Source organism: Condylostylus longicornis, unplaced genomic scaffold (assembly GCF_029603195.1).
Source record: "Condylostylus longicornis isolate FDR11 unplaced genomic scaffold, ASM2960319v2 ptg000048l, whole genome shotgun sequence".
NCBI classification, from domain to species: domain Eukaryota; kingdom Metazoa; phylum Arthropoda; class Insecta; order Diptera; family Dolichopodidae; genus Condylostylus; species Condylostylus longicornis.
Genome location: NW_026578017.1, coordinates 5,739,558 through 5,757,990, shown reverse-complemented (window position 1 = coordinate 5,757,990; position 18,433 = coordinate 5,739,558). Strand labels below are relative to the sequence as shown.

At 25.9% G+C, this 18,433-nt stretch overlaps 1 protein-coding gene across 1 annotated transcript; it reads right to left on the bottom strand.

The window, feature by feature from the left end:
- Positions 1 to 15,309: 15,309 nt before the first annotated feature.
- LOC129610820 (MOXD1 homolog 1) lies at positions 15,310 to 17,481 on the bottom strand. Its single transcript, XM_055523566.1, has one exon. The coding sequence runs from the start codon at positions 17,479 to 17,481 to the stop codon at positions 15,310 to 15,312; it is 2,172 nt and encodes a 723-aa protein (XP_055379541.1).
- Positions 17,482 to 18,433: the final 952 nt, after the last annotated feature.

Genomic DNA, 18,433 nt, shown 5'->3' with positions numbered 1-18,433 from the left:
TTTTATATATTAATAATAATTATGATAACTGAAAGAGGAGAAAATATAACAAGGGTTACATGAAGAACGTGGTAATGCGCTGAGAAAATGAATTCCCATTAGATATTATCATCATCTTCATCATCAACAATAGTATAATAATTATTATTTTGTTATTGCTATTATTATTATTGTTATTACTATGATGAGTATTATAAGACGAATGCAATTGTGAGAGTATTATATTACATGAATTCCTTAAGGAGCATAAAAATTAATGGAAGAATAATTATGAAATTTATTTTTGTAAGGGTTGTAATAAAGATAAACAAAAAATGAGAAAAATAAGAAAAAAAAATCTATTTCTTATTATAAATTTTTAATTCTATTTTTTTTCTTTTTCAATGATGATAAAGGATATACGAAAAATAATAGAGAAAGAATTCAATATACAAAAAAAAAGAGAATTTATAATTAATCACAAAGTCATAAAGTCAAAAAGTGTTTTGTCTTCTTCTTTACAATTTTACAATTTATTACTCCTGATCTATTTTAAGGACAAATTACACTCTACAAATTATTCCAAAAATCTTCTTATTTTATTATTTTTGTGGAATTTTCTAAATTAGTTTGATTGAAATTAATATACTCTTCTTGAGCGAGATGATGTTTAAATAGCGAGTTCTCCATTAAATTTCTTACATAATATAAATTAATAATATGAAAATTCATTTCTAATAAATACTCGATAATATAATTAATAGCTTTTAAATAATATAACTTTTGAACACTGAAGTCTTTTAAAATTGTATAGCTTACAATTCTTGATTCGTCTATATCTCACATGATGAATTTTCTAATTTATATTAATTTATTGCGATCGAAATCCTTAAAAACACATCCTTTATTCACCTGAAGTTGTGATTCAAGTGCACGTTTTAATAAGACGTACTTTATGACATAGAATATAATTTTAATCAAGCTGAACAAAATAGATGTGTCCATGTCAAAATTTTTTATAATTTCAGCTCAGCAGATATTTTGATGTAAGTTTTGGCTAACTGAAGGCGGAAGATACAAAAGAATTTTTAAGTTTTTATGAATTTTATATGTCGAAGAGAGTTTTTTTGTCAATCCAATTTACATTGTCCGGTAAAATTATTCTTTAAGATCTAAAGCAGTTTTCACTACGAATAAAAACATATAGACTCTTCATTCTTCATTATTCAATTAACGAATTTATAAACGCTTCCAATATGTGCATTTTAGTTGATCTTATTTATTTCTGTGTATTTGTACTCTGATAGTTCTGTTAGACGTGTTCGTTTTGATACGTACTTTGTTGATTCTTTCTTTGCATTTGCATGTAATCAGAAATTTTATGATTAATTCAAGTGAAATTGCTTTTTAGTCGAATCCAGATGTCAAACATTTTACAAACAATGTTCATGGCCTTGCAACAGAGATTATTTAGTATTGAATTTCACGTTTGTTTTTTGACATGGAAATTTGTATGTTGATATGATCAAAAGTAGGAAGTCAAAGGTCAAGTAACTTTAACACGTAATTTCAGCGGCAGAAATTTATTAATAACGAGGGCTAATTTTATTTTAAACTTTTTCAAACTTTCGGATTAGCATTTGACTAATGTTGCCAAAACAAATCAAATATTTATATGTACGGTTAAATATGTCAGAATATTCATACTTTTATAGTATATTAAGAACTCAGGAACTATATACATAAAAATATGAAAGTGAAGGTAAGAATAAAACTTTTGAGAAGAAAATTTAAAAAAATTAAAGATTTGAAAATTTGAAAGACAAAAAAAATCTTATATTTTTCATGTTCTAGTAAGTTATTTAAAAACAAAAAGGATAAAGTGGAACGAAAAAAAATTATAAATGTATGTGTAATTTATTCTGCCTGATGAAAATAATCTGATCTTAAAACTTAGAAAAAAAATATTATCGCAATTTTTTAATCCTTTCTCTCTTTTTAGCTGCAAGATGTTATCGTTTTCCTTATAACGAGTGTAACACCATTTTTAAGAGTACTTGAAAGTTTTATTATATTTATTAAAGTTTAATAGTTGTAAAAGAAGTCCCCCTATATACTTGTATATATTGGAAAAGAAAAATATAAACAAATTCAATTATAAGAAGATTAAAAAGGAAACATTAATTGAATTATCTATGCTAATTGAATTCAATTATGGAAAAGTTTTTACTAACTTTAAAGTTTTCTCATTACTTTAAGTTTTTCTTTAAAATTTTATTTTAAATTTATTAAAAACACTTAAAGCTTCACTAGTAAAAATGTTTGGGTGTACATAAATATTTAATCTAAACTGAAAATTACCTTGGAATTTATGAAAAGTTGAGGCTACAATAAATATAAAGCAAAACCAACTTACGGTTTAAATAGTTTTGTTTACGCAATACTAAAGCTTCACACCAATCTACCAAAATAATTGAAAAGTACTTTTAAACAAAATCTCTTACCCAATGAGTTACTATATGAATTTATCTGTATTAAGTTATTCATTAACAAAAGCAATCATTAAAGTAGTCATAAAGTATAATTCATTAATCATAAAGTATAATTTTTGCGTACCACAGATTTGCTATCAAATAAGAGCAACAGCCCTGTTATAACTTCTTAATTATTACAGTGGTATAAAAACCAATATAAACTAATATTTTAAGACCGTGCCATTACAATTCAGCGGAAAAATACTTGAACAACGTTAGCCGATTCAAATTTAGTTCAATTCGATTAATAAGGAGTATGCAAGATGACAACGTGGGTCCCAGGGTTGTTCAAAAGGAGCTATTGGATTTTAAGGTCGACATAAGGATTTTGGGTTATATTTCAATCAAGTACCATTTAAAATATGCAAAACAATTCAAGCAAAGAGCCAACAAGAAGATATATCAAATGTAAACCAACTATGAAAAACATCATTTATCAGTTAAGAAAAAGGCACGAGGTAGCTCGTGCTGAAATTAAGTTTGGATTCAATAAAAATATATTGAAGGAAATGTGGACGAGCTTTGCTGTGGAGTTAAACGCTCCGGAATCTCCAATAAAAAATCAATTATACTGGTTCAGTTTCTGATAACTCTAATGGATTTGATAGATCACTTATATATCTCCGCATTTTCCAATATTTGCATTTTTGTCGTCTTCACTATTAATACTGGTGTACTCATCACAATAGAACAAATCAGCGCTCGGTGAAAACAAAATTTCCTTTCTTACACAAATTAAAAATGTTAAGATATCAATTAAACATAAACTTCATTTTTTTTGTAACCTCATTCCAAGGCTTGAAGGCTACTTTTTAGCATTTTTGCAAAAAAATGTTTGGAAAAAGTGCTTATTAGTTTCACCCTGTTCGTCCGTCAATCCGTTCCTGGACATGTTTACAAAACTTCTACACCCTTGAAAATAGAAAGCTGAAATTTCATTTATGTACATAGATTTTTATTAGGAACTTATTTCTGTAGAACAAAATTTTTACCTATCTCCCCCCCTCTAAAAATTATACCCCCTAAAACCCTAAAAACCGCATTTTTAACTATTTATTGCAGTGAAACCATAAGAATTTTTTTAAATTTTGCAAAACGCAGAAATATAGTGGATGGTTCTTCTATAACGACATACTATATTTCAATTTTAAAAAAAACAAAATGGCTATTAAAATTTACCGTTAACTAAAATCCGGTCTTTTCAAATTTTTTATGTCGTTTTTCTTCTACACAACTCTTAGACATTAATAAATATTTCATTTCGTTAGAAGAAAGTTTTTTTTCCATCTCCGCCCCCTCTCAAGTTATCGCTTCTCGAAATTTGTAAAATTTGAATATGTGGCACCTTATATTTCTAAAACCGCAAGGTTTTTCAAATTTCTATAAACGTTAAAAGCTAACGGTAAATTCTATAACATTAAAAAATATAATTATTTTCCTTAACTCACACAATTAACCCTTAAAATCGAGCATTATGTTAACCTCTCTTTAAATTTATTTTTGTTTTATTTCAAAGGTTGCATAAATTGTTCATCCTAAATATATGCAATCCTAGAAATAGCTTCGTATGTGAATTAAAATAATTTCAATAGTGTAGTAGGTATACATAGATTGTTTACAATACAAACCATTGGTTTGACCCAACTTTATTATGTGTTCAATTTCATACAATAAGCAACCAACAACTAACTGGATAGTCCTAAAAATATGCAATAATTATAATTTCAACACTTCATAGCGATAAATCAATATAAACTTCACATTTTCCATTCACATTTAGCGACATCAAGAAAAATGTAAGTAGATAAAAAGAAAGCCCGAATTTCCCTTTTAAATATTGATTTTAAATTGAGCTTTCAATAACATAGGAAATAATAATATCCTTAAAGAAACTTAAGCGAAGAATCAAATTTAAATGTTTTGATAAAAACTATAGCAAAAAAATGTCGCCCCTTTTAGAAGCACACGAACATTATGAAGTAGGTATACTGTCTTTTTTGGCATGCAACAAAAATATATGAATAAAATATATGTAGAACACTCATCTTAAAAGTTTAAATGGGGGTTTTTTTTAGTCTACTCTTTGAAGTTTAAATGCAAAATTAATTAATTATTCCTATTTTTTTTTCAAATAAGCAGATTAAATTTTTATCTCAACTTTAAAACAATAATTATGGATTAAAAAAGAACAAACCCTCATACAAAAATAATAAAATTTATATAGCACAATTTAATAGTAGAGAAAATATACCTACATAATATTCACAATTTTATATTTCACATTCACGATGGCAAAACTTTCATAAAATTTCCTTAACACAAAATATACATATTTATCTATGTATGTACATGTATACACTTTCCTTTTGTCCTCGTCATTTTAGAGAAAATTTTACATAAAATTTTAATTAAATTCTTATAAAACTCTGAATGAATCAAAAATGAAAGTTTTCCTTCCCTTAAATATAGAAACAAAAAAAAAAAATAAAATAAAATAAGAAAAAATAAAAAATTTTCCTCTTAGTTTTAATTGAAATCACATCGCTTCAGTCTGTGCGGTTCTCACCATCTAAATGTATACAGAGATCCTCATTTCTTTGTATTTTGTCGGTTTAAAATTGTTGTTTTGTTTTCTGTGAAATTAAAAATATTAGCAAAGTTCCTGTTGTGTCTGTTTTTCTTCTTCTTTTTTTTTTTGTAATTAAATCCTAATAATTTGACACTCAGAATATAAAAAAAAGTTGTTTACTATAAAACGTAGCAAACCATTTCTTTGTGGTTTCACTTAATTTTTGATTTTAATAATGCGAGTTGAGAAGGATAAAATACCCGACAAAAGGCTAAGTATTTTTAAAGATTCATTTATCATTAATATTTGAAAAAGAAAAATATTTTTTAATTGTGAATTAATTTTACTATTTAATAATAAAATACATTTTAAAAGCTTTTGTAAGAAAAAACAAGGAATTTCTAATGCAAACACGAAAAGTTTTTAACGTGCAGAGAACTCAAATTCTAAATGGAATATAGGCACTTTTAACTATAATGTTAATTTAGAATACAAACGTTATAAAAGTCTTAATCTTAATACCTCGTTATTTGATATTCTTTTTGAATGGGGGAGACGTGCTGCATGATTTTAATTTTACCCTATCTAATTTCTTGTTATTAAAATATTATAAAAATTTGCTTTCTGACAAATAATACCCCTTTATTTTCTAAAATTGTTTTCAAAAAGTTCTTAGAGAATTCTCCCCCTCGCGAAATGTGAAATTTAATTATAATAATATTATTGAAAACTAAAGTAGTAGAACGAATCAATAATAAAAATTTTTAATGCTCACAAGAGCTATGCAATATTGTAATTTTCTATTTCTGAAATAATATTCATTGAATAGAATTTAAAATAAATCTTATGTAGCATATAACTTACTTGAATGCATACTAAAACTACTGTACTTAATGTTAAAATATTTGATCTTCAAATCAAAGATTTTTCATATAAGAACTGTGCCAACTTATACGAACAATATGTTGTGAGTTTTTTCTTTACATTAAAAAAATTTTTGAAATGATTTTTTGTAATTTAGTTCGAAAATTTTGCCATTGAATTGTAACGACTAACCTATGGAGTATGAACTAGGGAAATCTGTTAGTTGATTTGAAAATCGATCATTTTAGCAACATGCATATTTCAAACCAAATCAAACATGTCACATGGGCCGCTTTAATTATTTTTTGAATAAAAATAAATATTGAATTTTAATTAAAATATGTGTGAAACAGAATACAACATCAAGTTTATTAAGCGATTTTATTTCCTCATAAATGCTTGTCCCTATATGATCCAGACGAATTCGTTTTCTTTTTGGGAACCATTTAATGCTCACATTTTTTTATAACTTGAGAAATATTGACAAAGCCAACTTGGTGTACTAGTTTTAAAACTCATAAAATTCTCCTGCAACCGGTTTGTCATTCTTACCAAAAACGTTTTCAGTTCTGAAAATATTTGGGTACAACCTCAATTTTTTTAAAATATTTTCAAATAAATTTTGCTTTAATTAATACTCGTATTTAGATTTATCTGATTAAAATTGTCTTATAAGATATTGCCTTATAAGATTGATAATTATTACAGAGGCCATATTTAATATTTGATTTGAATTATACTTTTAAATGTGCCAATTAGAAGTTTGTTTTTTCTTATCGATAGTTTTATCTAACTCTCAAAGCTGAAAACTTAGAAATCGTAAATTAGCAAATAATTTTCAACTAATTCATCTCGTCAGCTGACGAGTAATAAAGAGGAAAGAATTATGCCAAAAATACCTCTATTTAAATGCATTATTGACATAGCGCAATAGATTATACGTTATTATATTTCCACTATCTAATAGGCTATATACGCTATTATTCCAAGTTAGATCAGTAAACAGAGTCATTCAAAATATACACTTGGTTAATTCTTAAAAATGTTTTCTAACTTGGTTAGAATTTTAAAAAATTTTCTAACTTGGTTAGTTCTTAAAAAAATAGTGGTGCAACTTAAGGGGTTTTGGAATATTTTTTTTCCTTTTTACCACTTTTCTAAAAATTTTTTGAAAAAAGTGCTTATTAATTTCACTCTGTCCGTCCGTCCGTACGTGGAGATGATTACAAAACTTCTACACCCTTGAAGATGGAAAGCTAAATTTCATATGTACATAGATCTTTACTAGAAACTTATTTCCGTAAAAGACCTGTTTCACCTATCTCCCCTTTAAAAGTTATAAACCCTGAAACCCCTTAAAATGCCATTTTTCAAATATTTATTACATCGAAACCATAAGCATTTTTCAAATTTTGCAAATGCAGAAAAATACTGGGTGGCTTCTTCTATCGCACCATACTATATTTGAACTTTAGAAAACAAATGGCTGTTACCGTTACTTTTTTTACCAAATTTTTTATATCGTTTTTCTTCCAGACCGAAAGGTTTAGGAATTTAAAATTTTAGCAGATTGTGGACACTAATAACTAGTTCATTTTGTAGAAGAAAATTATTTTCTACCTCCACCTCCACTCAAGTTATTGTTTCACGAAATTTGTAAAATTGAAATTTTTGGTACCTTATATTTCCGAAACCGTAAGCTTTTCCAAATTTCTATAAACGCAAAAAGCTAAAGATAAGTTCCATGCTACTAATAATATAATTATTTTTCTTAATTACGAAAATAAACCCTTAAATCGAGAATTACGTTAGGTTAACGCCACTTTCAATTTATGTTTTTGTTTATTTAAAACATTGCTCATCGTAAAGGTTTGCAATTTTTGAAATATATTCATATATGAATGAAAGTAATTTTAATAATGAGTACTACTGATACTAAATAGCTGATTTTTCTTAAAAGAAGAAGGTGATTCCGTTTAATTTAAAAAGTACTTTATTTATTCATGTGCAGCCAACGAATTTTATCAAAACACACTTTTTTCTAAAAAACTTCGAAAATTAGAAAATTTTTTGTTAAGATGAAAATGTTCTATGATCTTGTTGCCATATAATTTTGCATAAATTTAGGAAAAATATTTAATCAATAATTTGAATAAAAATTTTATATTGACAGAAAAGTTAAAAGTGTCTGCCCAATTAATTGATTGATTTAAAATATAGAAGCGCATTTGGGAAAAAGAAGAATATTAGATTATTGCTAACTTTATGAAATTACAGAATTTAATAAACAAAATTCCAACCCATGCTTCAATCCGCCTTACAAAAAGAAACAAAAATAAAAAAAAATACGAACTTTTAAATTTTTTACATATTCAACAGATCTTTAATAATTGTACTTTATAGCATTGCATTTCATTTCTTTTTAATAAAATTCTAATTTGTGATGAGAACGATTGTAATTAAGTTAAGCTTAACGAAAAATAGTTAAAAAACTTTTTTATATTTGAACACAAAATCTTGTTCAAAATTAAATTTTAAGTCAGAAGTCAACTGACTGAAATTTAACTAATTTCTGTATTTTTGAACACCTTCCAGCTAGAAAGTATAAATTTAAAATATCTGCAATCGTCTGAGGCGAATTTCTATAAATTATTCATAAATTTAATTTTTTTTACATTCCCACAAAACGAATATTTGCTATTTTCAAAACCAAAAGAATAGTATTTGTTTAATTAAATAAAAACGCATTATATGTACATATACTTATACATCCAAATATACATTATGTGTATATATAAAATGAAATATAACTATAGGTAGTGTCCCATACGATACAATAAAATATTATTATATCCTAAAATAACTAATGTACTTTCTTGGTTTTTTAATGGTTTTGCTAGACTACACTATATACTTGTCATTTCATTGCTCAATTTTTTTTCCCCTGCTGAATGGTCAAATTGTACATTGTTTGTATATAGAAAATTGTGAATAAGCCAAGGATTTCATCATAAAAGTTTCATTTTCTCTTTCCTAGAATAGCAGTATTAAAATAATGAAGTAAAACTTTGATAATATAAAATCTAAGCAGAAGAAATATAAATGGGGTTTTAGTAAAAAGTGTAAGAAACAAAAAAAAAAAAGAAAAATTAGTAAAGTTTTTCCAACTGTTTTTGCTGGTGTTTTTATTACTATATATAATTCTTATAACCCCCTTTAATTTTGCTTTATATAAAATTGTTAAAAATCGCTTTAATTCAAATAGTCGGTCTTTTACATTAGTTCTGGGATTTACAAGATTATTTTTAATCATTTAGAAAGTGTTATTGAAATTGGTTACAAATTATATAAGCAGATTTTTTTTTAATGTGTTGCTATAATTTTTTTGAAATACGGACATTTTTTCCTTACTCAATAATTAATTTATAATTAAGTTCTATGATTTTAGTTCGACTGTTCAATTTAGTTCTAAGTCTGATAAACAAATACGAAATGCTTTAAAATTAACAAAAATGTACTTAATTGATGAAAACATGATTATTATAAACTGTCGAAAATACCATTGAAAATTTAAATGAGAAAGTTATAGCAATTTTAATCATACTTTTGTAGTAACATTGAAAAATTTAGTCCCAGTTTTGTTTCATCTCTGATTTGTTTTGTTTTCATAAAGTGTGACCATGAAGATTTGTTTGAAGAATATTATCAAAATTGGGTAGAAATAAACAAAAGAAAATTATCTAATTCATGCTAGAAATATAGAGCTGCATACCTCAAATCGGACTGAAATTATGTAAGCAAACAAATACTTTTCGACCAAATATCGAACTTGTATACATATCTTAAGACGAGTAATAATTTCCTTTAATAATCTTCCCCAAAAATGAAGCTAATTAAAAGGGATATTATGGTGACTTATGAGAACAGTTGAATTCGATAGGAAAAAATCATTGCTAGTGAGATTTCAAAAATTACATTTGAAATTATTAAAAAAGTAGACAAAGTAAATAATATAGGTTAAAAAATAAAATACATTTTTCAAAAATATTTAATACCTTAATTAATAATTTAATTTAATTCATATCCGAAAATTTTTAATTTATGTAAGAAATGAAATTTTGTTTTTATCGAGCTCAAGTTTATTCTATTGTGATGAGTACACCACTAATAGTAGGGAAGACAAAAGACATAAAAATTTTTAAGAAATCAATCAAACCCTGGTGTTACCAGAAACTGTGCTATTATAATTGATTTTTTATTGAAGGTCCTAAAGCGCTTAACTCCACAGCAAAGTTCGCCCATATTTCCACCAATATACTTTTATTGAGTTCGAACTTAACTCCAAGACGAGCTACCTCCGAATTGCTTTCCATTAGTTCCATCAATTTTGGGAACTGCTCCTCTTTATTTTTATACAAACGCTACTTTTGTTTTGCTATAAAAATAAAACTAAATATTTCTATTACATGCATATTTCTATTACATGCATATTTCTATTACATACTTTTGTTCGCATAGTTTTGATATTTCTTTCGAAACAATTTTATTTCCATATTCCGCTACCCATAATATCATTTAAGCAAATTTGAGAGCATATTTTTGCCTTCCATCTATATAATTTAAAATTCATTATATGTATATTTTTTATGAAAATTCTCAAAAATATCTTGATCAATTACTAAAAATATTTTTAAATTTCAGAAAATTTTTAATAATTTTTCGTTCTATTGCTTGGATATTACCATAAGTAGTTGTCATAAGAAAAATATCTCAATTCACAAGCCGATGATAAAATTCATGTGCATCAATAGTGCAAACCATAATCTATTTTTCGATTTTGTGTTCTAGAAATACATTTAATTCAATAATACTAGACATTAAACATATTCAAGTAATTTCGTTACGGTTCAAGACCAACGAAACGGAGGAATCAAACATTTTTTTGGAGTCCAAATATGTATACATGTACATATTAAAACTAACATATCTAAACATATTATCCGCATTATTTATTAAAACTAAAAGATCTATATCATATTATATACATTTAAGGATAAAAATTCTTAAAAATACCAAAAGCCGGCCTATATTGAACTGAAAAACATACACGGATACATGAGTGTGAATATATGTGTATAACATATTGATACTTTCATACTTGTTTCTATACGTTCATAAAACACAAGTCATAAATAGTTGTTTGAATTGAAAAAGAAAATTTTGTCTTTATCCTGTTGCATTTCAAAAAGGACTTTTATTTTATTTTATTACCTTATTTTTTTCATAATATATGTTTTATATTGGTATATAAAACATATATTATAAATTAGATATATATACAATATGTGTATGCAATATAAATAATTTTCTTCTATGTCATAAGTTTACAACAAGTCATACAAACGCCGTCATCAGAGCAACGTCGATTTCTTATAAAACAATTTTCTTTTTTTTTTGTTGATTTTTGTAACAATTTTATTTCATATTATCCTTATAGGGAGTCCTTTTTTATTTTATTTTTTCTTTTTGTATTTTTATGGTATTTTATATGTTGTTACTTTTGATTGTTTGCTTTTTGTTCAATTTTTTAACATGTTGGTTGTATCAACAAAAATAAGCAAAAAAGTAGTATGACAATATTAATGGTTTTGATGTCAAAGATTATTATCATTTGACAGACAGGAAGTTGATTTTTATGTAATTGAAAATACAACCAAATGTAATAACGGTTAAGGCTAAATGAAAGTTAGGAGAACAAAAAAATAGAATAAAAAAAAAATGAATTTTACTTTTAGTGGTTTTTACAGTAATGGTTTGTGTATATTTTTCATAAACGCAATATCATAAGACTAGACCAACATTTGAAACGTTGTAATATTTATATGAAATTCAATTATAAATTAGATGAATATTAAAACTGGTTGTTTTTTTGATTGCTATTTTATTTGACGATTGTTTTATTACTAGATTTTGTGTAGGAATAGTGTACACATGCGACTACGTACAATGTTGTTATCCTTGTACACGAATATAAGGTATTTTTTGTTATATGAACAAATATTTATAATAATATTAAAAAAAAATAATTTTTAATGTTTTTCTATATTTGAACGAAAATGTTTAAATTTTTAAGTTATAGAAAATTAGTCTGCCTTATGACATTTAAATAAATTTGGAGCAAGGCAACAAGTATAGCACATTTCCTAAAAACAAATGCAAAACGAAAAAAGAGCCAATGAGAACAGTAATGTTATTATTTCAATTATGATTAAGGGGCACTATTGAATTTAATTACTCGAACAAAGACGATGTTAATGCACAGCGACTTGTCGGAAGTTGAAATTTTGCTTTATTTGCTGAGCGATTTTTTATCAAGAATTATATTGTTTAATAATTTTCTCAAGAACTTATTTATAAATTACTTAAAACAGGAAAGTCGTTTAATTTCAGATTTCTACAACTCATCATGTGAGAGAAAATAATTTTAGGTACATATTCGAAAAAAAAGGTTCAATACTTCATTCCAACTGCCTTTTCATCGTTATGATGTTATATTTTTTTACAATAAAAAAACATGTTTCGTAAATATTTGTAGCTTCGATATACAAAAAAATTTAACAAGTTGGATCTTAGGACTTTTAAGCATTTTAACTTTTAGAGATCGCCTGTTTTAAGTTAATGGTAAAAATTTTTTTCTTCGAAATAATTACCAAATTAAGTTATCGCCAAGATACCTTAATGTATAAAATTGCAGACTTATTATATTTTTGAAGGTACACAACTTTTGTTAACAGAACGGGTAGATAAAATGTAACTACTAGGCACATTTTTTCAATTATATGGGAATTGTACTAAAAAAAATTCTTTTAAGATTTAATTCCCAATTGATTTCAAATTTAAAAAAATATTGTTTTCTTTTTTAATCCATCCTGAAATCACAATTTTTGTCAAGTTTTCAAGTAAAATTGAAAATGAAATTATGATAAATGGAACAAGCATAAATGACGGCCACATAATGTAATTTTTTTAATACAATAATTTTTTCCTTAATAAATTTGTTTCTGTACTCAAATATTAAAATTTTCGGTGAGTACCTGAAAGACTTGTAATTCAGCGTATTCGTTATTTTAATAAGAAGAATTTATAAGAACAGCTCAGATTTTAGTGATAGATGAATAATATTTTTAATTATTCTGAACCAAAGCTCATTGCTCATTTATATCATTTACGATATAAAAAGCACTTTGAAAAATTCTCGTAAATAAGTTTTTTATGGCGATATGCCTGTCTGTTTTTCTCTTTGCCGGTGCGTGGTTTGCAAATCTGAGTTTACCTTATTCATAAACTTCGGGGACATGTCTTAGGTTTCATTAGTTTCGAGTTTCTCGTCATTTGTAAGATTATGTCACGGAAACTGTATCGAAATTTTAAATTTTTGAAGATATCAGATGCCACCATTAGGGTTTCCACTATGGCCTGAATTCACATTTTTGCTCTTAAAAAATTATAAAGTAATAAAATTTTTGGAAAGGGTTACAGAAACTCCAGTTTCACTACGGGCCGACTTCACATATTTACCATATTAAAAGGACTACCTAACGGAATTTTTTAAACTTTCATATTTATTATATTTCCCAATTATAATAGCTAAACAAATTTTTAGGAAAGTTTACCTCTAATAATAACCAAATTTACATTTTCCTATTTATATTAACTAGAAAATTATACTAGATTTTTTAGAAAAATTTTGAAAGAAATATTTGAAGGAGATTTTCGTTAAACTTTTGCTAAACCAGTGAATATCGGATGTGAACTTTAGAAAAAAAAATATTCGCAAATACATCAAAAAATATCGACAAAATTTCATCGAGCTGACAACCACAAATACATTTCTGACTCAAAACCTAAAAATAATAAATTTAAATACAGGATGAATTTTATTTCTCAATTTTCTTTCTTTAGGTTCAATATTAATTTTATTGCTAACAAGTTCGATTTTCCAACTTAAGATAAACCAAATACAAAATTTTTATTTTATTAGTGATGAAAAATTTTCACTTTTTGCAGTTTAATTTTACTTAAAAAATAAAGTTCTTCCTTTTTATTGAAATCAATTATTATTAAGTACATATAGTAAAATTAAACATTGTAATTAAATAGAAAAAAAATTAAATTCTAATTTTATTTTAAATAAATTGTATTTTAAGTATAAATTTACATTTACATTTCTTAATTACAACTAAAAGATAATTTCCTTTAACGAAAGTTTTAATCGAAATATTAAATTCTTATACCCAAATTTGGTATTCTGACTTTGGTATTTTCTAAATAATATGATTATAATTATATATATTATACCTATATTATTATTATTAGATTTTATTTATCATATACAATTATTACTTAAACTGAATTAGACTTTATTAAACTTTCTAGATAAATTATTTTCTGACCATCTTTACGAAATATTTTAAAATTATTTTATTAAAATTTAATTTCATATAATGTATATACATACACATATATACACATTATATTAAATTATTTCATGAAATTTTCTAGCAAACATTAAAATGTTCTATATTAAAATGTTGTATGTACAAAATGTATTATGTATATGTATGTATAAGCAAGTTGACTTTACTGGAGTTAGATATAAATTTTTATACCATAAGAGTTATTTATGTAAGTTCACCATCCCTATATATATATATCATACAAATATACCTACAATCATGCATATAATTATAGAGACTCAGATAGATACATGCAGACATTATATTATACTCGTATTAATATTATAGAGACACATACGTATCAAAATATTTCCAAATTAATAATTACAACACTTACTTTGAGTCTTTAAAAGAAATTAATATAAATACAACAGTATGTATGTATGTATTTATATTAATTTCTTTTAAATTTGCTTGTCAAAGATACGGAAAAAATATATTCAAAAAACCCGAGTTCAAATATTATTATAATTAGCGGTATGTTCCTCTCTTCTTGAGATCAATGGGAATTTTCTAAGTTCTGACTAAAATTTTCTTATAATTTCATACAATTCAACTTTAAACTCACTTAAATGCGCTTAAATAATCATTTAAGCGCATTAATCATTTCGTGAATTGAACTTAAATTTTCTAATAAACTTACTCATACTTATAAATAAAATTCTAAAAGTTTGAATTTTTTCCCATTATAACACAATTTTTGAAATAATAATACTACTTACAGTTCAGTTTTAAAAAATTTACAATAATAAATATTTAAAATTAGATCTATTCATTTTATATTCACATATTTTCCTTTTATGTTTTTCAATAAATAGCTTAAACATAAGATTTTCATTCTTTCGACTTAAATTATATGACTAAGAAAAATTTCAGAATTAAAATTTACTGATATTAATGTTAAACTTATTAAGACTAGTAAAATTTTTTCAGTTACACAATTTATTGAAATCGCCGTCGCTGTCAAAGTACTACTTTCTAATAGTAGCTGATGATATGGACATGTACTAGATAATTTTATGTACGGTGTATATTTTGGATAACAAATGATTTCAGATGGTATTGAAGCTGATTCATTAGAAATTTTACAAAATGTCATATGCTTTCCATTAATTATATTTTGTTCTACTCTTCGGGTAAATAACTGTTCTGACCATGGTAAAATCATTAAATGATTCATAAATGTTCTGTCATGAAATTCAACTGGATCTGATATTATTAATTTATTTAAAAGGGATTGTTGGTAATATTCGTCAGCTTTTTCTTTTACATCACTAACTGTATTGTTAAAAGTATCAGTTTCATATACTTTACTAGGCAACAAATCTAAAATATTTCCATTATATAGAAAAAGGTTTTCAACATCAGTCATATTTAAAGAACGAAATTTATAGACTCCAAAGGTAGCAAAAAATTCTTGGACCGGTGTCATACTGTAACAACCCGCTAAATCAATTTTAGGATAATAAGTTAAAAATGAACGACATATTTCTTGTTTCATTGAGAAACCTCCAAATGTAGGTCGCTTACGTTCGATTGTCTCGTAGGCACAATCAGTAATAATATAATCACCAGGTAATATAGTTGTTTCATTTTCTAATTGTCGAACTTGTTGATAATTGTAATCGTAGTTGTCGTCTTCAATAATTCTTTCTAATTCTTTCCCATCTCGAATATGCCTTAGTTTTAGTTTTCTGCCGGCAGAATGTGAATGTAGGGCTCCCGATATAATTTTAATACCTGATTTTGGAAATAAAGCACTTGTACATGTTGGTGCGCATATACCAACATTGCGATAAAGTTTTTGTCCTGGTGGGATTATAAGAGTATCGGAAGCTGATATGCCAGAAATCATGATGCCAGCATCGTTTTGTCTTAAATTTTTTGTATAATGAATACGAAAACCGGAATTATCAAAAAGTTTTCTGGAATAAATGTTATCATAGTGTACTTCAAGCATATAGTATTTAGCACTATGAGATCCACCACCTATTGGAATACCAACATGGCTTGGTAAAAATTGACCTGTAGAGCCAATTGACCAAACAGCAACCGGCGTTATACATGAATCCCAATCGCGTGGTGTTACTAAATTACTGTTACAAACTGACCCATTACTTTTGACCCAAACATCCCAAGAAGCCGAATTCGAATTAGAATATGATGACGTAGAGCATTCAAATAAAATCATATGATGAACAAGCGGTTTTTTTGTATTAATTTCTTTGGTTAGCAGCGGCTCGTATCCAATTATGTGATGTTTTTCATTTAAGGGTGGAGCACTTATTATTTTGCACCAGTATAAAGAATTTACATTGTTTTCTACAGCAACATTTTTTACCGTGACATCCCATTGCTTTATGTCAAAAAAGTCTAATAAGGGAGGAGATGGTCTTTTGAATAATGGTCCCAATAAAAAAAGCGATTTTACACCACGATTGTGGCCATGGCTATTTAAATTTCCATGAATTGGATCTGTTTTACCAAAAGACCATAAAACCTTTAAAGTTTCACTTCCAATAGGTAAATCATGTGGATCACATGTTTCTAAAGAACGAGAAAATTCAATTTGTGTATGTGTTGAATTTTGAAAACCGTCAATAATGTTATAGTTCTGAGTATCATCCTGTATAGGAGCGGCACTATTTGATGTTAAATCTCCATGGCAATCCAATATATTTGGCTTACCAGTACGATCATCCACCCATAATAAAACTAAATCTGATCCGGCCATTAAACCAGACTTTTTAGAAAATCCTAATCCAATAAACCCTTGTGTGTTGACAGTTGCACGAAAAAATATTTCCTTTGACTTTACCCACCATTCTAACGTGTAAAGCCCTACAGGATCCATTATTTCAATACGTTTCCAATCATGATGATGTATTTTGTGTTGAAGAATAGTTTCTTCCTCTTCGTTTCCTGGAGGATTGTGATTCATTGGCGTACTTTGGAGACATATTGTATGTTGCAAAAGAACGACAATTGAAATTAATATTACTAAATTTGTTTTCAACATGATTTACGCATATTAGTAAAATATTTTCTTTCTTAAAAATCGTGTATTAATATAGTATTGTTTTAAAACTGTGTTATTAGTACCGTGGAATAGTAAAAATATTTATTAAAAATAAAAGAAAACTGGTAAAATAAATGAAACGACGCCCGTTTTTACAATTTTTTTTTACTTTACCTTAAATTTCAAGGTACACTAACACGTCGAACATTAAGTAATTATCATTGTTTTTATTTTTCTTATTTCAAAAATAAAAATTTACTCTAAAATTAAATGTTAAAGAATCTACACGTTTTTAATTAACAATTTTAATTTTTTGTCAAATGAGTTCAACAATATCCACTCTAATCCTTATATACAATCACTTATTTAAAATTAGTTCACAATTCGAAAAGAATATTCCAAATTATACTTTCAATATCCGCCATATTTAAATAATATTTCATAAAAATGTCCAAAAAGGATAAAATTATTTTTATGTTGTAGCTTTTAAAATATTTTTTAACGCAGTTTAAAATTAGTATCGCCCGTACAGCACACTTTCATATCGAATACTAATGAATCAGTAGAATGAAACAGTAGACAAGATCGGCAGTTTTTATCCTTAGTATTGATTAAATGGCTTGCTGCTGTAGTTGCTTTACTTATAAAATAACTTGGTGTTAGTTTATTTATGCACTCTTTTACTTTTACTCGTTTCCTTGTTCATTTTTTGTTTCACCAATTCCTTTTTTGCTTTCATAAAAGGTTGTCCACGGTTTACATAAAAATTAATATTTTAATGTTTTTATTAGTGGCGAATGCAAAGCAAAATTAAAACGACGAGATTTCATTTTGAATTGCACAGCCAACGTTTTGAAATAATGCAAGTGCAATTCAAAAATTACATTTTGTGAAACAACTGAAATAGTCTCAGAAAAAGAAAATTGTGTGAAAATTGACTTTCTAAAGAAGC